This window comes from Leopardus geoffroyi, chromosome B3 (genome assembly GCF_018350155.1).
Source record: "Leopardus geoffroyi isolate Oge1 chromosome B3, O.geoffroyi_Oge1_pat1.0, whole genome shotgun sequence".
NCBI classification, from domain to species: domain Eukaryota; kingdom Metazoa; phylum Chordata; class Mammalia; order Carnivora; family Felidae; genus Leopardus; species Leopardus geoffroyi.
This window is the reverse complement of record NC_059337.1, coordinates 28,886,904-28,905,859: the sequence shown is the minus strand read 5'-3', so window position 1 is coordinate 28,905,859 and position 18,956 is coordinate 28,886,904. Positions and strand designations below refer to the sequence as shown.

The 18,956-nt window shown below is 39.1% G+C and overlaps 1 protein-coding gene across 3 annotated transcripts in view; it reads right to left on the bottom strand.

The window, feature by feature from the left end:
• FBXO22 (F-box protein 22) overlaps positions 1–18,956 on the bottom strand; it is a 31,293-nt gene that overhangs the window by 9,858 nt on the left and 2,479 nt on the right. Inside the window, exons 3-5 of one of the 3 annotated variants that reach the window (XM_045448965.1) lie at positions 15,710–15,797; positions 14,820–14,915; positions 8,713–8,877 (exon numbers count right to left, since the gene is read on the bottom strand). In XM_045448965.1, the coding sequence (XP_045304921.1) occupies positions 8,713–8,877; positions 14,820–14,915; positions 15,710–15,797 (349 nt within the window). Of the gene's footprint in view, positions 1–8,712; positions 8,878–14,819; positions 14,916–15,709; positions 15,801–18,956 lie in introns of all 3 variants that reach the window. The other 2 variants (XM_045448964.1, XM_045448966.1) reach the window with 2 other exon arrangements.

Sequence of the window (18,956 nt, the reverse complement as noted above, 5' to 3'; positions counted from 1 at the left end):
TCTTGCTTAGACTCTTGCAGGGGGGTCCTAACTAGTCTCCCTGTTTCCAGTATCTCCCCACTATGGAGAATCACATTTGCTAATAGGAGAACATTTCTGGTTAACAGTTGTCATTTACTGACTACATTCTTTAGCCTGGCTTCACTGTGCCCCACCCTTTGTTCTTATGATCTCCTTCACACAACCTTTGTTTGCAAAAATGAACTATTTACTATTTCCCCTACATTTCTCATTACCTGACTCTGTGTTTAGGTTTCTGTTAATCATTTAGCCTATCCGGTTACCATTCTTATTTTTCATTGTGTCTCCCATTCTTCAAAGCCTTAAATGGTATTTGCCCCATGAAGTCTCCTCACTCTCCTTCCCACTGGCAATCCTTAGAGCAATCTATCCAGATCTCTCTAATAGAGAGGCACACCTTACCTTCTCACTTGGGTTATAATTACATACGTATCTGTCACAACTTTCCCAGAATAGCACTGAGACAGAATCTGCATCCAATTAATTTTTCTAACCCAATGGGACCTTTCAAGCTGAATGACATTAACATATAATTTCTACATCATGAACCTAGTGAACTCAGTAGGTCATCCTCTTGTCAGCAACAAACTATATCTCTTCTTCCTTCCTTGTACTAAATTTGTTGCTGAATCTTTTCTGAAACCTGTACTAAGCTGTCCTGGACATTATCGCAGACAGCCTACCACACTATGTGCAAATGGCTCTTAAACCAACATCTCTGACTTCAACTCCTCCTTGAGTTTCAGACCCACGATTTTCTAACCACTGGTGTAAGAGAGATCTAGTTTGCTGAGCACCATTAACTCCTGCCAGCCTTCCAACAAGTCTCATTATAACATGAGAAAGTCTCTCTAGTTTAGCTACACACAAAGGCACAATCCGAAGTTTTCCTTAGAGAAGGTTTGGCATCCTTGATTTCGGGTAGCTTTAACATTACAGATAACTCTGGTCTTCTGTTTATGTACTATGAAGTCTAAAAGCCTTTGTTCTCTACTACTACAAGTTTGGTCTCCTCACCGACAACATACTGTGTAACAAATTCTACCTGGCAAACTGCTATGAGGATTAGAAATAGTATGTAGCACAGTACCCAGTTTATAATGCCTCAGTATTAGTTACCATTAATTGTCACCATCAGCCAAAACATGGGTATCTTCCTCTGGCATGATGCTTCTAAATGGGATGATAAGAATACCCAAGACCTGAGAACAGGGAGAAGATGGCGGCGTAGGAGGACGCTGGGCTCACCGTGTCCTGCTGATTGTTTACATTCCACCCACATCTGCCTAATTTACCCCGATAACCACCAGAAAACTAGCAGAATGGACTCTCTGGAGCCAAGCATAGACAAGAGGCCCACAGAAGAGGGTAGGAAGGGCGGAGAGGCAGTGCGCTACATGGACTGGCAGGAGGGAGCTGGGGTGGTGGAGGGGCAGCCAGACCACCCGGCAAGGCAGAGGCCCCAAGTCTGGCTTGCAAAAGCAGAGGGGCCCGATGGAGTGTGTTCTGACAGTCAGTGGGACTTAACATCTGGAATGTTATATAAGTCAACAGCTCTGCTCGGAGAGTGGGAGGGAGAGTTGTTGAGCCCCGGAGGACAGAGCTCAGCTTGGCGGGGAACAAAGGCGCTGGGAAGCGCCGTCTCCCTCACCCATCCCCCAGCCAAAATCCCAAAGGGAACCAGTTCCCGTCACGGAACTTGCTTGCACCCCTTAAACACCCAACACTATGCTTCTGCGGATCCATCCCTCCGACGGGTTTGCCTCCCTCCCAGTGCCGCAGGGCTCCTCCTGAAGCGGACCAACTGAAGGCAAAGCGAGCTGAGCCTACCCCTCTCGCCCCTGTGCACCTTGTGGATCACCCCAGCTAATATGCCAGATCCCATCGAAGCAGTACCACAAGAATGGCAGTCAGTGCGCAAGCAGCCCAGACAGAGGCCACACCACTCCACAGTGAGTCTTGCCCCTGGGAGAGGGGAAGATAAGGTACACACCAGTCTGACTGTGGCCCCAGTGGTGGGCTGAGGGCAGACATCAGGTCTGACTGCGGCCCCACCCACCAATGCAAGTTACTCCAGACAGCACAGAGGAAGAGCCCTGCAGTTCCCTGCCACTCCAGGGACTATCCAAAATGACGAAACGGTGGAATTCTCCTCAAAAGAAACTCAAGGAAGTAGCGACAGCTAATGAACTGATCAAAAACGATACAAGCAATATAGCAGAAAATGATTTTAAAATAACAGTCATAAAATTAACAGCTGGGCTTGGAAAAAGTATAGAGGACAGCAGAGAATCTATTACTACAGAGATCAAGGGACTAAGAAACAGTCAGGAGGAGCTAAAAAATGCTATAAATGAGCTGCAAAATAAAATGGAGGCGACAACAGCTCGGATTGGAGAGGCAGAGGAGAGAATAGGTGAATTAGAAGATAAAATTATGGAAAAAGAAGAAGCTGAGAAAAAGAAAGATAAAATCCAGGAGTATGAGGGGAGACGTAGAGAACTAAGTGACATAATTAAACGAAATAATGTACGCGTAATTGGGATTCCAGAGGAGGAAGAGACAGGGAAAGGTGCTGAAGGTGTACTGGAAGAAATCATAGCTGAGAACTTCCCTGAACTGGGGAAGGAAAAAGGCATTGAAATCCACGTAACTTGAATCAATCTTCTACACGACATATCATAGTGAAACTGGCAAAATACAAGGATAAAGAGAGAATTCTGAAAGCAGCTAGGGATAAACATGCCCTAACATATAAAGGGAGACCGATAAGACTCGTGACGGATCTGTCTACTGAAACTTGGCAGGCCAGAAAGGAATGGCAGGAAATCTTCAATGTGATGAACAGAAAAAAAAAATGCAGCCGAGGATCCTTTACCCAGCAAGTCTGTCATTTAGAATAGAAGGAGAGATAAAGGTCTTCCCAAACAAACAAAAACTGAAGGAATTCATCACCACTAAACCAGCCCTAAAAGAGATCCTAAGGGGGATCCTGTGAGACAAAGTACCAGAGACATCACTGCAAGCATGAAACCTACAGACATCACAATGACTCTAAACCCATATCTTTCAATAATAACACTGAATGTAAATGGACTAAATGTGCCAACCAAAAGACCTAGGGTATCAGAATGGAAAAAAAACAAGACCCATCTATTTTCTGTCTACAAGAGACTCATTTTAGACCTGAGGACACCTTCAGATTGAAAGTGAGGGGATGTAGAACTATCTATCATGCTACTCAAAGGCAAAAGAAAGCTGGAGTAGCCATACTTATATCAGAGAGAACTAGACTTCAAATTAAAGGCTGTAACAAGAGATGAAGAAGGGCATTATATAATAATTACAGGGTCCATCCATCAGGAAGAGCTAACAATTATAAATGTCTATGCGCCAAATACGGGAGCCCCCAAATACAAAAAACAATTAATCACAAACATAAGCAACCTTATTGATAAGAATGTGGTAATTGCAGGGGACTTTAATACTCCTCTTACAACAATGGATAGATCATCTAGACACAGGATCAATAAAGAAACAAGGGCCCTGAATGATACACTGGATCAGATGGACTTGATAGATATATTTAGAACTCTGCATCCCAAAGCAACAGAATATACTTTCTTCTCGAGTGCACATGGAACCTTCTCCAAGATAGATCACATACTGGGTCACAAAACAGCCCTTCATAAGTATACAAGAATTGAGATCATACCATGCATACTTTCAGACCACAATGCAATGAAGCTTGAAATCAATCACAAGAGAAAGTCTGAAAAACCTCCAAAAGCATGGAGGTTAAAGAACACCCGACTAAAGAATGAATGGGTCAACCAGGCAATTAGAGAAGAAATTTAAAAATATATGGAAACAAATGAAAATGAAAATACAACAATCCAAATGCTTTGGGATGCAGCAAAGGCAGTCCTGTGAGGAAAATACATTGCAATCAGGCCTATCTCAAGAAACAAGAAAAATCCCAAATACAAAATCTAACAGCACACCTAAAGGAAATAGAAGCAGAACAGCAAAGACACCCCAAACCCAGCAGAAGAAGAGAAATAATAAAGATCAGAGCAGAAATAAACAATATAGAATCTAAAAAAACTGTAGAGCAGATCAATGAAACCAAGAGTTGGTTTTTTGAAAAAATAAACAAAATTGATAAACCTCTAGCCAGGCTTCTCAAAAAGAAAAGGGAGAGGACCCAAATAGATACAATCATGAATGAAAATGGAATTATTACAACCAATCCCTCAGAAATACAAGCAATTATCAGGGAATACTATGAAAAATTATATGCCAACAAACTGGATAACCTGGAAGAAATGGGCAAATTCCTAAACACCCACACATTCCGAAACTCAAACAGGAAGAAATAGAAAGTTTGAACAGACCCATAACCAGTGAAGAAACTGAATCAGTTATCAAAAATCTCCCAACAAGTAACAGTCCAGGTCCAGATGGCTTGCCAGGGGAATTCTACCAGACATTTAAAGCAGAGATAATACCTATCCTCCTCAAGCTATTCCAAAAAATAGAAAGGGAAGGAAAACTTCCAGACTCATTCTATGAAGCCAGCATTACTTTGATTCCTAAACCAGACAGAGACCCAGTAAAAAAAGAGAACTACAGGCCAATATCCCTGATGAATATGGATGCAAAAATTCTCAATAAGATACTAGCAAATCGAATTCAACGGCATATAAAAAGAATTATTCACCATGATCAAGTGGGATTCATTCCTGGGATGCAGGGCTGGTTCAACATTCGCAAATCAATCAACGTGATACATCACATTAACAAAAAAAAAGAGAAGAACCATATGATCCTGTCAATCGATGCAGAAAAGGCCTTTGACAAAATCCAGCACCCTTTCTTAATAAAACCCTTGAGAAAGTCGGGATAGAAGGAACATACTTAAACATCATAAAAGCCATTTATGAAAAGTCTACAGCTAATACCATCCTCAATGGGGAAAAACTGAGAGCTTTCTCCCTGAGATCAGGAACACGACAGGGATGTCCACTCTCACCGCTGTTGTTTAACATAGTGTTGGAAGTGCTAGCATCAGCAATCAGACAACAAAAGGAAATCAAAGGCATCAAAACTGGCAAAGATGAAATCAAGCTCTCACTTTTTGCAGATGACATGCTATTATACATGGAAAACCTGACAGACTCCACCAAAAGTCTGCTAGAACTGATACATGAATTCAGCAAAGTTGCAAGATACAAAATCAATGTACAGAAATCAGTTGCATTCTTATACACTAATAATGAAGCAACAGAAAGACATATAAAGAAACTGATCCCATTCACAATTGCACCAAGAATCATAAAATATCTAGGAATAAACCTGACCAAAGATGTAAAAGATCTGTATGCTGAAAACTATAGAAAGCTTATGAAGGAAATTGAAGAAGATATAAAGAAATGGAAAAATATTCCGTGCTCATGGGTTGGAAGAATATTGTTAAAATATCAATACTATGCAAAGCTATCTACATGTTCAATGCAATCCCAACCAAAATTGCACCAGCATTCTTCTCAAAGCTAGAACAAGCAATCCTAAAATTTGTATAGAACCACAAAAGGCCCTGAATAGCCAAAGTAATTTTGAAGAAGAAGACCAAAGCAGGAGGCATCACAATCCCAGACTTTAGCCTCTACTACAAAGCTGTCATCATCAAGACAGCATGGTATTGGCACAAAATCAGACATAGACCAATGGAATAGAATAGAAACCCCAGAACTAGACCCACAAACGTATGGCCAACTAATCTTTGACAAAGCAGGAAAGAATATCCTACGGAAAAAAGACAGTCTCTTTAACAAATGGTGCTGGGAGAACTGGACAGCAACATGCAGAAGAATGAAACTAGACCACTTTCTTACACCATTCACAAAAACAAACTCAAAATGGATAAAGGACCTGAATGTGAGACAGGAAACCATCAAAACCCTAGAGGAGAAAGCAGGAAAAAGACCTCTCTGACCTCAGCCGTAGCAATTTCTTACTTGACACATCCCCAAAGGCAAGGGAATTAAAAGCAAAAATGAACTATTGGGACCTCATGAAGATAAAAAGCTTCTGCACAGCAAAGGAAACAATCAACAAAACTAAAAGGCAACCAACGGAATGGGAAAAGATATTTGCAAATGGCATAACGGAAAAGGGCTAGTATCCAAAATCTATAAAGAGCTCACCAAACTCCACACCCAAAAAACAAATAATCCAGTGAAGAAATAGGCAGAAAACACGAATAGACACTTCTCTAAAGAAGACATCCAGATGGCCAACAGGCACATGAAAAGATGCTCAACGACGCTCCTTATCAGGGAAATACAAATCAAAACCACACTCAGATATCACCTCACGCCAGTCAGAGTGGCCAAAATGAACAAATCAGGAGACTATAGATGCTGGCGAGGATGTGGAGAAACGGGAACCCTCTTGCACTGTTGGTGGGAATGCAAACTGGTGCAGCTGCTCTGGAAAACAGTGTGGAGATTCCTGAAAAAATTAAAAACAGACCTACCTTATGACCCAGCAGTAGCACTGCTAGTAATTTACCCAGCAGACACAGGAGTACTGACGCACAGGGGCACTTGTACCCCAATATTTGTAGCAGCACTCTCAACAGTAGCTAAATTATGGAAAGAGCCTAAATGTCCATCAACTGACGAATGGATAAAGAAATTGTGGTTTATATACACAATGGAATACTAAGTGGCAATGAGAAAGAATGAAATATGGCCTTTTGTAGCAACATGGATGGAACTGGAGAGTGTTATGCTAAATGAAATAAGTCATACAGGGAAGGACAGATTCCATATGTTTTCACTCTTATGTGGATGCTGAGAAACTTAACAGAAGACCATGGGGGAGGGGAAGAAAAAAATATGGTTAGAGAGGGAGGGAGCCAAAACATAAGAGACTCCTAAAAACTGTGAACAAACTGAGGGTTTATGGGGGGTAGGAGGGAGGGGTGGATGGGTGATGGGTATTGAGGAGGACACCTGTTGGGATGAGCACTGGGTGTGGTATGGAAACCAATTTGACAATAAATTTCATATAAAAAAGAAAAAAAAATAAATTGAAAAAGGACAGATTAATAGGAAAAAAAAAAAAGAATACCCAAGACCTTTATTGTCCTTTTCCTGAATGTCCCTCCCACCAGTCGATTCCTCCACACAACACAAGCCACAGTGCAGATGGATCACTGTGACCCACTGCAAAGCCTGCCTAAAGGTACAGGGGCCATCATTAGCCTACCATCTATAGAGCAAGGTATTTGGCTAAGTGTTTTATAGAAGTCATTGTATCTCGTGCTTACAACTCTGTAAGTCAGTTATTTCCACTTTACAGATGGGAAACAGAGGCTTAAAGAAGTTAGGAAATTTGTCCTAAATTAGGAAAGCTGGAATGTAACAGAACTAGGGCAGCTATAGCCTGCATTCTTACTAGCTATAGTTTCCTGCCTTACCCTACAGGCTAGCTGTTGAAACTTCCCATGTTTTACCTGTACCTGACAACTCTCTTCCACATTATCAAGAGGCCAGCTGCTGCTAGCTGCTGGTCTCTGCAGTCAATGCCTCCTTCTTCTGTACTTCTCATCTCATCCCCACCAGTCACTTTAAGTCTTTTTGCATTGTAAAAGACAGTTGCACAAGCCAGTCTCAATGTGTAGACTCCTTTTTTTTCTCGTTAGTAAACCAATCACAAATTTTCCCTTTGTTGCTACAGTTTTTTTATTCCTGCTGGAGTCAGTGGCATTTCAAATAATGGAAGCGTATCTCTATAGGATGGCTGATTGATGCATAACCAGGTAACCACTGAATATTTTTCATGCCAACAGAGACTTTTTAAAATAAGTTAATGCCAATCAGTTCATCTGTAGATGCAAACAAAAAGTCTTAACACTGTTCTGCTTGAGTACCTACTCTGCTGCTTATTATATTAAATTAGGCTTTCTCATCAGATCCTAGAAATTAAGCCAACGCTTTATCTCTTCAAAATCACCTCTCATGGGGCGCCTGGTGGCGCAGTCGGTTAAGCGTCCGACTTCAGCCAGGTCACGATCTCGCGGTCCGTGAGTTCGAGCCCCGCGTCAGGCTCTGGGCTGATGGCTCAGAGCCTGGAGCCTGTTTCCGATTCTGTGTCTCCCTCTCTCTCTGCCCCTCCCCCGTTCATGCTCTGTCTCTCTCTGTCCCAAAAATAAATAAACGTTGAAAAAAATAAATAAATAAATAAAAAAAAACAAAAAAAAAACAAAAAAAAACAAAATCACCTCTCATGATCTTGCCTACTCTAGCCAAACTTCCTGTCTTACATGTCCTAGTAAATCCTTGTTTGACAGACTCTGCCTTAACTTATAGCTTTTCTAAAATTTATCAAGTTCACCATACTTATTCCCATCTTTCTAATTAGTTGACATAGAACTAATCTGTATTTAATAAAAAAAAATTTCACAATAAATGCTATTTATTAGTGTAAAACAATGCTTAAAAAAAGCTTTCCAGAAAACTAAAATAGCAAAATGGTAAAGTATCAAAGAGAAAGAAGTGCTTCAAAATTCAGAATTAAATACAAACACATTTATTAGTAACACGTATACTTAATTCAGACTCTCTCAAAGGAACAAACACAATCAAATTGGGCAATTAATGGTAAATAACATTGACTTACCTACTTCAGTGAGTTGATGTCTTTCTAGTGTTAAATTCTTTGGGTCCTTAATAAAATGAAAGGGTTGTATTTTTATTCCTTCAATTTGAGGGAATAACAGAGCAAAACCAGACTCTCCAATTTCTATTTCCTGAGGTCGATTGTTACCTGATCCCATTGGAGTCACTAGGAAAAAAGTTAAAGAGTTTCATGAATAGCTTTTTTTTTTTTTAATGTTTATTTTTTATTTTTCAGAGAGAGAGAGAGAGAGATAGCATGAGCTGGCGGGGGGGGGGGGGGGTGTGCAGAGAGAGAGGGGGATAGAGGATCTGAAGCAAACTCTGTGCTGACAGCAGAGTCTACTGTGGGGCTTGAGATCATGACCTGAGCCAAAGTCAGATGCCTAACCCACTGAGCCACCCAGGCGCCCCTCATGAACAGATTTAATAAAAACTGAAATTTCACTTGGTATGTTATCTAGTGCCACCTAGATAACTATAGTTTGGGTCACTAAGATAATCAACAAGTTAACAGGTCACTATCTGAGAAAAGAATTCTCAGCTTTGAAATTTTTGGGGGTGGTGTCATGATGTCTGCAATCTACTTTCAAATGGTTCAGAAAGAAATGTTTTTATAAACAAAGAGAAAAAAAGAACTGTATGCAAACTTCTTAATTTTTTAAAGTTTATTTATTTTGAAAGAGAGAGAGAGCACGTGTGTGCATGGGGGAGAGGCAGAGTGAGAGAGAATCTCAAACAGGCCCCGGCACTATTAGTGTACAGCTCGACATGGGGCTTGAACTAACGAACCATGAGATCATGACCTGAGCTGAAATCAAGAGTCACATGCTTAACTGACTGATCCACGCAGATGCCCTGCAAAAAATTTTAAATTAGTGAATCTAGACCAAAGGAATATGAATGTTTACTATTCTATCATTCTGCAACTTTGAGTTGAAGTTTTTCTAAATAAGAAGTTGGAGGGTAGAAAATACATCTTTGCAGCAATTCCCCTTTTAAAAAATTATCTTAACAATATTTGACAATTATATAAAATATATATATGTATATATACATACATACATACACAGATATATAGTCACACACACACACAAAATACTTTTATCACAGAATTTTTAATAGAAAATAAAGGGAAAAAATCTAAATGCCCTACACTGGTATTTAGATTAAAAGTTGTATTTAAACAATCAACCACAGCCATTAAGAATGACCGACATATTTACTAACATGGAAATATGTAATATGTTGTGAATTTTAAAGGTAGGTGTTATGGACAGAATTGTGTCCCCCCAGATTTGTATGTTGAAGCCCTAACCGCCATTATGAATATATTTGGAGATAAGGCCTTAAAAGGGGTAATAAATGAGGTCCTAAGGATTGGACCCTAATTCAGTAAGACTGGTATCCTTATAAGAAGAGGAAAAGACGCATTCCTAGCGAGAGAGAAATGGCCACGTGAGGACTTAGCAAGTAGGCAAGGCAGTGGTCTGAAAGCCAGGGAGATGCCTCAGGAGAAAGCAAACCTGCCAACACTTAAATCTTGGACTTCCAGCCTCCAGAACTGTGAGAACATATATTTCTGTTGTTTAAACCACCAGTGTGTTATCTGGTTATGGCAGCCACAGGAGACTAAAACAAATACAGCAGGTTACAAGTCTATAGAATATTATATTCTTGATATATGTACACACACACGTATTTATTTCTACATAAGATGCTATTTATTGAACATCTGGAAGGTTATGCATCATAACATTAATAGAGTAGTTAACTCTATGATGCTTAAAGTTGCTTGATGTTTTTTTTCGCTCATCTTTATCTTCTCATTTTTCTTTAACAACAAATATTACTAATATAAATAATAAAACTCTTTTTTTAAAGTTTATTTATTTTGAGAGAGAGAGACAGTGTGAGTGGGGAAGGGGTACAGAGGGGCAAAGAGAGAGAGAATCCCAAGCAGGCTCCACACTGTCAGTGCAGGGCCCGATGTGGGGCTTGAACTCCTGAAACCATGAGATCATGACCTGAGCTGAAATCAAGAGTCAGATGCTTAGCCGACTGAGCCACCCAGGTGCCCCTAGAGTATCTTTTTAAAAAGTGTTAAGCTTTTTAGAGACCAAAGCTACAGCAAAATGAAAAAAAATATCCAAAGAGAAAATTTCAGAATCATATCAACCCCCGCACAATATATTCTGAATTAAAAACAAAAATTTCAGGTTATAAGGACCCCTTCTTCCACAAAAATAGATCAAAACAAAAGCAATTTTTAAAAGTGCAGATCTCATGACAATATATACTAAATCTCAATATACTTTTTATAGAAATGGACAGGCTGATTCTAAAAATATGTAGAAATGCAAAGGACCTAGACAGCCAAAACAGTTTTTAAAAAGAACATTAAGGCCTCTAGTAATATGGCAATGGCTTAAGGACAAATACATCAATGAAGCAGAATTAAATACAGAAATAGACCCACAAACATGCAGTCAACTGTTTTTAACAAAGGTGTCAAGGCAATTAGAGGAAAGAAAAATGTTCAAAAAATGGTGATGAAATAAACATGAAAAAAAAATTAACCTTGAACCCCTACCTCACACCATACATGTAAGAGCTAAACTAAACAGCTTATAGAAAAAGACATAGAGAATATCTTTGTGACTTTGAGATAGGCAAAGATTTCTTGGAAAGGACATAAATATTTACAACATCTATGCCTGATAAAGGTCTTGTATTAGAATATATAAACAACTTCAAATCAAAAATGAAAACAATTCAATAAAAAAAAAAAAACAGTAAAAGACTTGGATACTTCATAAAAACAGGTATACAAATAGCCAATAAACAGATGAACAGATGCTCAACATAATTAAAATCATTGGAGTAATTCAAACTAGCCTAAGATCCACTACGATGGCTAAAATGAAAGACTCATTTGAAGACACTAAGTTAGTGAGGATATGTAGCAATGAGCATCTAACACCCTCATTCATTGCTGGTGAGTATAAAATGGAACAACTCTTGAAAACAGTTTGGCAGTTTCTTGTTGAGTTAAACATAACCAAGCCCAAGACCGAGCAATTCTACCTCTTGGCCCAAGAAGAATAAGAATACTTATACAAAAATGTTCACAAGAGCCTCATTCACAATAGCCAGGAATGTGAAACAATCCAAATCTCCATCAAAAAGAGCATGGGAATATAGTCTATTTATATAACATAATAATAATAATGATAATAAAAATAATAATTTTTAAATGAATTCCTAATATGCACAGTAACATAATGTGGAGAAACAGGAACCCTCTTGCACTGTTGGTGGGAATGCAAACTGGTGCAGCCACTCTGGAAAACAGTGTGGAGCTTCCTCAAAAAATTAAAAATTGCTATGACCCAGCAATAGCACTGCTAGGAATTTACCCAAGGGATACAGGAGTGCTGATGCATAGGGGCACTTGTACCCCGATGTTTATAGCAGTACTTTCAACAATAGCCAAATTATGGAAAGAGGCTAAATGTCCATCAACTGACGAATGGATAAAGAAATTGTGGTTTATATACACAATGGAATACTACGTGGCAATGAGAAAGAATGAAATATGGCCTTTTGTAGCAACATGGATGGAACTGGAGAGTGGTATGCTAAATGAAATAAGTCATACAGAGAAAGACAGATACCATGTGTTTTCACTCTTATGTGGATCCTGAGAAACTTAACAGAAGACCATGGGGAGGGGGAAAAAAAAAGTTAAGAGAGGGAGGGAGCTAAACCCTAAGAGACTCTTAAGAACTGAGAATAAACTGAGGGTTGATGGGGGTTGGAAGGGAGGGGAAAGTGGGTGATGGGCATTGAGGAGGGCACCTGTTGGGATGAGCACTGGGTGTTATATGGAAACCAATCTGACAATAAATTTCATATTAAAAAAAAATAAGTAAATCTCAAAAATATTATGGTGTTAAAAAATATTTATACTGCATGAAAAAAACTAAGACATAAAAAGAGTATATACCATATGGTTCCATTTATATGACATTCAACAATAGGCAATCTAACCCATGGTCACAGAAATCAGAACCAGGGTTTCTTTGGCAGGCAGAGATGGACAGGAAAAGGGCATGACAGATCTTCCTCAGGTGACGGAAATATTCTATATCTTGACTGGTGTATAGGTTACACAAGGGTATACATTTGTCAAAACTCATTAATTTAGTACACTTATGATTGTGCAGGTCATGTAAGCAAAATTTATCTTAAAAGAAAGAAAATGACCTTTGCATAAATATGAATGAACAAATTTCCTCAAACTTGAAATTTTTCTAACCTAAAGAATGAAGATGGGCTAGGAGTCAATGGCTGCTTTAGAAATAATCACTAAACTGTGGCCTAAGAAAAAGGAATCCAACCACTGTCTTGGCGGTAGTTTTGTTGGAACATGCATGGAACTGGCTCAAAGAAAGCATCTAGCTGCAGGGGTACCAAAAACACAAAGCGTGTCCATGAAAACACGAGAATTGGAATGGCATCTACTCCTGACATCAAGATCATAAGGGAACTTGGGGGAATAGACAAGCAAAGTTAAAACTCCAGAAGAGGGCAAGCACAAAAAGAAGGCTAGACTTCCCACTCTCACAATGGGGTCCCCCCAACAAGTCCACCCTCCCTCTCCTGCCTCCGTCCCCCAACCAAAATTTTAAAAAGGAGAAATGTGACTGTACTTTGAAAATGCCATGGTGGATGAGGTGGGGGGGGGGGGGGCATAAGAAAATGATGAAGCTACCATTCCGTATAAGCATTTGTTAATAACTAGTAATGGTAAACCTAGACCACTCATTTTAGGAAAATTCAAAAGTTAAAACCATGGTTATTGCTATCATTTTTTTAATCCAATGAGGAACAAAATGTGTGGTGATTGGCAGATATAATAGTATGTATAGGGGTGAGGAGCCAATAATGGTAGAGATGAAATAGTCCCTATCAACCATGTATTTATCCTTATTCATTTGTAAACACTTGAAATCCTTTGTACTTCACTGTGTTAAGACTCTTAAATTCAGATCAAAAGTCTCTCAGTGAAGATTAAAAATGCCAATTATGGAGTACTACTGAGTGGAGCAAAGAAAATAGTAATAGCTGACATTTACTCATTGATTCTTGCACATCTCTATTCTGACTACTTTTCATGTTAACTCATTTAATCCACAATCCTCCAAAGAAGTATTATCAATCATACCCGTTTCATATATGGGGAAACTGAAGCCCTATAAAGTTAGGTAACTTGCCCAAGGTCATACAGAGACTAAGTAGTACACCCAGGATTCCAATCCAGGTACCTGAACCACTGTACCATGACTGCCTCAACAGAATGTCTCTCCCCCATGAACTATCGAAAGGAATCAAGGGGCACCTGGGTGGCTCAGCTGGTTAAGCATCTGACTCTTGATTTCGGCTTAGGTCATGATCTCACGGTTCGGGAGATTGAGCCCTGCACTAGGCTCCGCATTAAGTGTGAAGTCTGCTTAAGATTTTCTCTCTCTCTCCCTCTGCCCCTCTCCTCTTGCATGCACTCTTCTCTCTCTCACACACACACAAAGAAATAAAAATTAAAAAAAAAAAAAAAGAATCAAGAATAATAAAAAACAGCACAAACTCACCAGCAGCAAACTTGGAAAAGGTTATAATTTCATGCTATAGCTATAAACTTCAAACAGTGATATCTAAGTAGAGAAACAGAAGCTTTCTGGTAGCTCCTAATCCCAGCTCTAACTTACCCGTGCCCACCAGAAATAATCCTGGTTGAACTGACAAAAGCATTTAATGCTTTCTGATTTGGAGAGAGGAAGTATGTGAGCTCTTTCCTCTTATGAAAGGCTCTTGGAAAGATATGCATCACATTTGTTTTTTATAGATAGCCCTGAGACTGGGAATACTAACCACAATAATCTAAAGAACACTAATAGAAGTCAAATATACCATGGTAAATATGAGTAACTTTTTGGCATTTTTGGATGGCCAAAAACATAAATGTGGTTTTAAGCTACAAAGAATTCAACAGTTTATAGGAGCCCACATTAACGCAAGGCAAGAAATTATCAAATGGGTATTTTCTCTCACCTACAATTCCTGGGGTCACAATCCCAAGGACTTGGCATTGTTTTGGGAATAGCTTCTCAAGGGCAAATGCTGCTTCCATAGTAGTTCTTTTCCTTGCTGTAATAATACATTAGCAAAATTATTACATTCATTTTAGATCAAATCTGATGGTGGTGGGCAGGGGGGAGCAAACAATGAATAAAGTTTAAATCATTTACACCAGAATGGTTTATAAAGAAGTCTAAGAACTTTGATGAATACATTTTCCAATTTGGGGCCCATTTTATAAGTTAAAATTCTAAATCTGACCTTTAACATCACCAATTTGCCTTTCTTGCTTTGTTCATATACTGCTTTTGCCCCAGTGATGTTAAATTTAACAGCAGCAGCTAAATTTTAACTTGCTATTGTACCTCCCTGTTTAGCTGATATTAGAGCATGACTGTTTCACTGCATAGACAGTACCTGGATTCAAATGAGACAGTGATAACACAGGTCTAGCCCTGAACCTCAGTGTGCCCAGCCTGGGAAACCTAGTCTACTTCTGCTCTTAGCGAGCCAAGAAGCATGCATGGTATCTATAGATAACTTTGGTCTCTCTAAATGGGTCCCCATCACACAACATAAGGCTTCAATAGCCAAAGATATACATTGTTTTAATAATAAAAAGTGCCTGGATGGCTAAAGTATTTCAATTTGAGAAAAACATCTTTCTAAAGAATCTGTTTTAGTTGCACTGCAAGGTTTAGAAATCAGTCTTTGAAGCAAAAAGGGTCTCTTAAGTTTCAAAGACAATATATTCATGAAGTCCTAGAGCCTGAGAAAGTCAGTAACTCTCAAGACTAGGACAATATTTAGCTCTAGAGGTACATAAGGAAACAAAAACTCAAACCTTTTCTTTTGATATTCACCTCTCTTGTGGCCACGACACTCTTCCAGACTAATGAAAGTTTCTGAATCAGCCATGTAAAGAACTGTCTGTGGTAAGATGTGAACATTCTGCTAAAAAAAACAAAAAACAAAAATGGAACTGGATCACATGAATCTAGAAGTGCTCTCATGGTCCCTTAAAGTTTTGCTCTGGTCCAAACTGCCATGGATGTACCCTCCCTTCAGGTCAGTGTCTGACCTGAGTCCAACCACTTCCCACTCATTTTTTACTTCTGCTTCTTCCTTTTCAGCTCATTCATTTGAACATCTCTCATTTCTTCTTCAAGTCAAACTCATTCCAGCCTAACTCAAAATGTTCATTTTCATAATTTAAACTCTTTTTTGTTGATTTTTTATTTTAGAGAGAAAGAGATAGAGTGGGAGAGAGGGGCAGAGGGAAAGAGAGAGAATTCCAAGTGAGCCCAATGCTCAGCCTGGAGCACGCCACAGGCCTAGCTCCCACAACCCTGACATCATGACCTGAGCCAAAATCAAGAGTTGGATGCCCAACTGACTGAGTCACCCAGGCAACCCCATAATTTAAACTTTTAAATAAAAACATTAAATGCCAGGGGCGCCTGGGTGGCGCAGTCGGTTAAGCGTCCGACTTCAGCCAGGTCACGATCTCACGGTCTGTGAGTTCGAGCCCCGCGTCGGGCTCTGGGCTGATGGCTCAGAGCCTGGAGCCTGTTTCCGATTCTGTGTCTCCCTCTCTCTCTGCCCCTCCCCCATTCATGCTCTGTCTTTCTCTGTCCCAAAAATAAATAAACGTTCAAAAAAAAAAAATTAAAACAAACAAACAAACAAACAAACATTAAATGCCAGCAAAAGGGGCTACTTGCTTTCCTGAATAGGCATCACACTAAAAGAAAGGTGCGAGCAACAAAGGAAAGTATACAAACTGTATTGCTCCTCTTTTCACTGCCTACCAAATGGAAGTATCCCAGGCCTTCATTTCTACCTTACCAACTAGTTCCCTCCAGGGAAACTTTTACTTACTACAATCCAGAAATACACACACTGCTGTGCACATTCTCCTGCGGCTCTCTTCGTTTCCCACTTAATTTAGGACTATGTCCCCCAAGAGACACTTGAAGTGCCACCTCCCCTACAAAACCTTTTCTTAGACTTCCTCAGTACCCTGGACCTCATATATGACATACCTTACGTCCCAGTCATTCTTACTTGTGCCTTATCTCCACTTACAAGCTAGGCTTATTCAGATTTCTGGTTTCCACTAAATGTCACATTACAGCCAAGTGGCAAAGTGGCTGAACCAAACAAAAGGATGAACATACGTTTTTTTCTAAACTGGTTATTTTCAAAGATTTTTACTACCAGAATGGAATGAAGTACTTCACATATAGCAACTTCAACACTGATTAAATGAGAAAGTGTTAATCTACTGTAATTTTGGGGAATGTTAAAATGTTTCAGAGTAGATTACATATAGAGAAATTCAAAAAAGGTAACCGAGACAGAATGATGGCCCTGTGGTGGCCCCAGGGTTGATAAGACCTAAGGGTATAGTTCTCTTGGTCCACACGGCATTTTCAAAGAATGCAATTTGGTTACCAACATTGAAAATTACACAAAATATTTACAGAAAATATGGATTTCCAGATTCTTTTGAAAAACTAGACATGCTAACAACACTTAGACCGTATTCTTCTTGACTAGGGCTAAACAAAGGCAAGCACTCCCTGGTTTGTCATGGCCTTATTGCTCCCTATGCTGTCACAGCAAACCAACTTAGTCACCTGCCTAACTTTGGAGTCATTTGAGTTTGTGATACCTGGTATAGGAAGTAAGGAAATAGGAAGTCTAGTCCTGAGTTTTTAGGATTCTCTCATTCCTGGTACCCAATGAAAAGCAATTGCTTGACTCTTCCTTTCTAATTCTCACTAGAAGCAGTGACAGTGACAGTCCTCAACATGAAAAGGTCTCAAAGCACAATGTGAGACAACTGCAACCTCACTCCCTTATACAAAGAAGTTCCAAATAGCAAGATATGTTATAAATTTTTTTGTAGACTTGAAAATATTTCTGATAAAAAAGTTAAACTAATTTTCTTTATGGCTATAAAAGTGTCATGTCCACTAGGTAACCTAGAGGCAAACACAAAGAAAACAGCATGATTTGGACAAGGTTTCCATTTTAGTTTAACCACAGTAGCATTTACTACAATGAATAAACTTCTTTAAGGGCATTACTATATGAATTTTTAAAATGCCATTGATAATAGAGAATAATAATTTCATTCATTGAAAAACTGCTATCCCTGGTACTGAAGATAATGTGTTATATGCATTACCTTTCCATTACTTAACCCTATAACAAGTCTTTAAGGGTATGAGGAAAATTCTTACTGTCTTTCCATTTTAGAGATAGAACCTGAAGCTCAAAGAGATTAGGTAACTTTTTCCTTTTCCTTTTTTTTTTTTTTAATGTTTATTTATTTTTGATAAAACATACACAAGGGCAGGGGAGGGGCAGAAAGAGAGGGAGACAGAGGATCTGAAGCAGGCTCTGCACTGACAGCAGAGAGCTGAGAGCCCGATGTGGGGCTCGAACCCACAAACCATGAGATCATGACCTGAGCTGAAGTTGGACACTTAACCTACTGAGGCATTCAGGTTCTCCAAATTAGGTAACTTTTTCAGAGACTGACAGCTGGTATGCACCAAAGTTAGGTTCAGACCTAAATACGTCTGGCTATTAACAGCCATTATATTGTATAAACTTTTAAAGCTATATGAAAATAATACCTGCTGTGGTAAAAATCTGAAGGAAAAAAAAATAGAAAAAAATTTAAAGCATTAAAAAAAAAAAAAAATCACACAATTCTACCCTGACAGGAAACTTTTGCTAACATTTTGACTTATTTCTTTTCTATTCTTCCTTTTTTGTTTTTAAATAATTCAGATTATACTAAACATAATTCATAATCTGCCTTCTTCACTTATAACATGAACATTTTCCCTTGTCATTAATGCATCTTGCAGTTCATCATTTAGTGACTATTTGTAAACATTAGGTTGTTTTCAATTTCCCTTATAATAAATGATGCTGCAAAGAACATCTTTATGGAAGTATGCCAGCACTTTGAATTTCTCCAAATGACAACTTCTAGAAACAGACCAGGCAGGGTTTGAACCAATATGCAAAGAAGAAAGTTTCCTACGAGCCTGCTTTTGGATCTGAGTCCCAAAGCCCAAACAGAGTAAG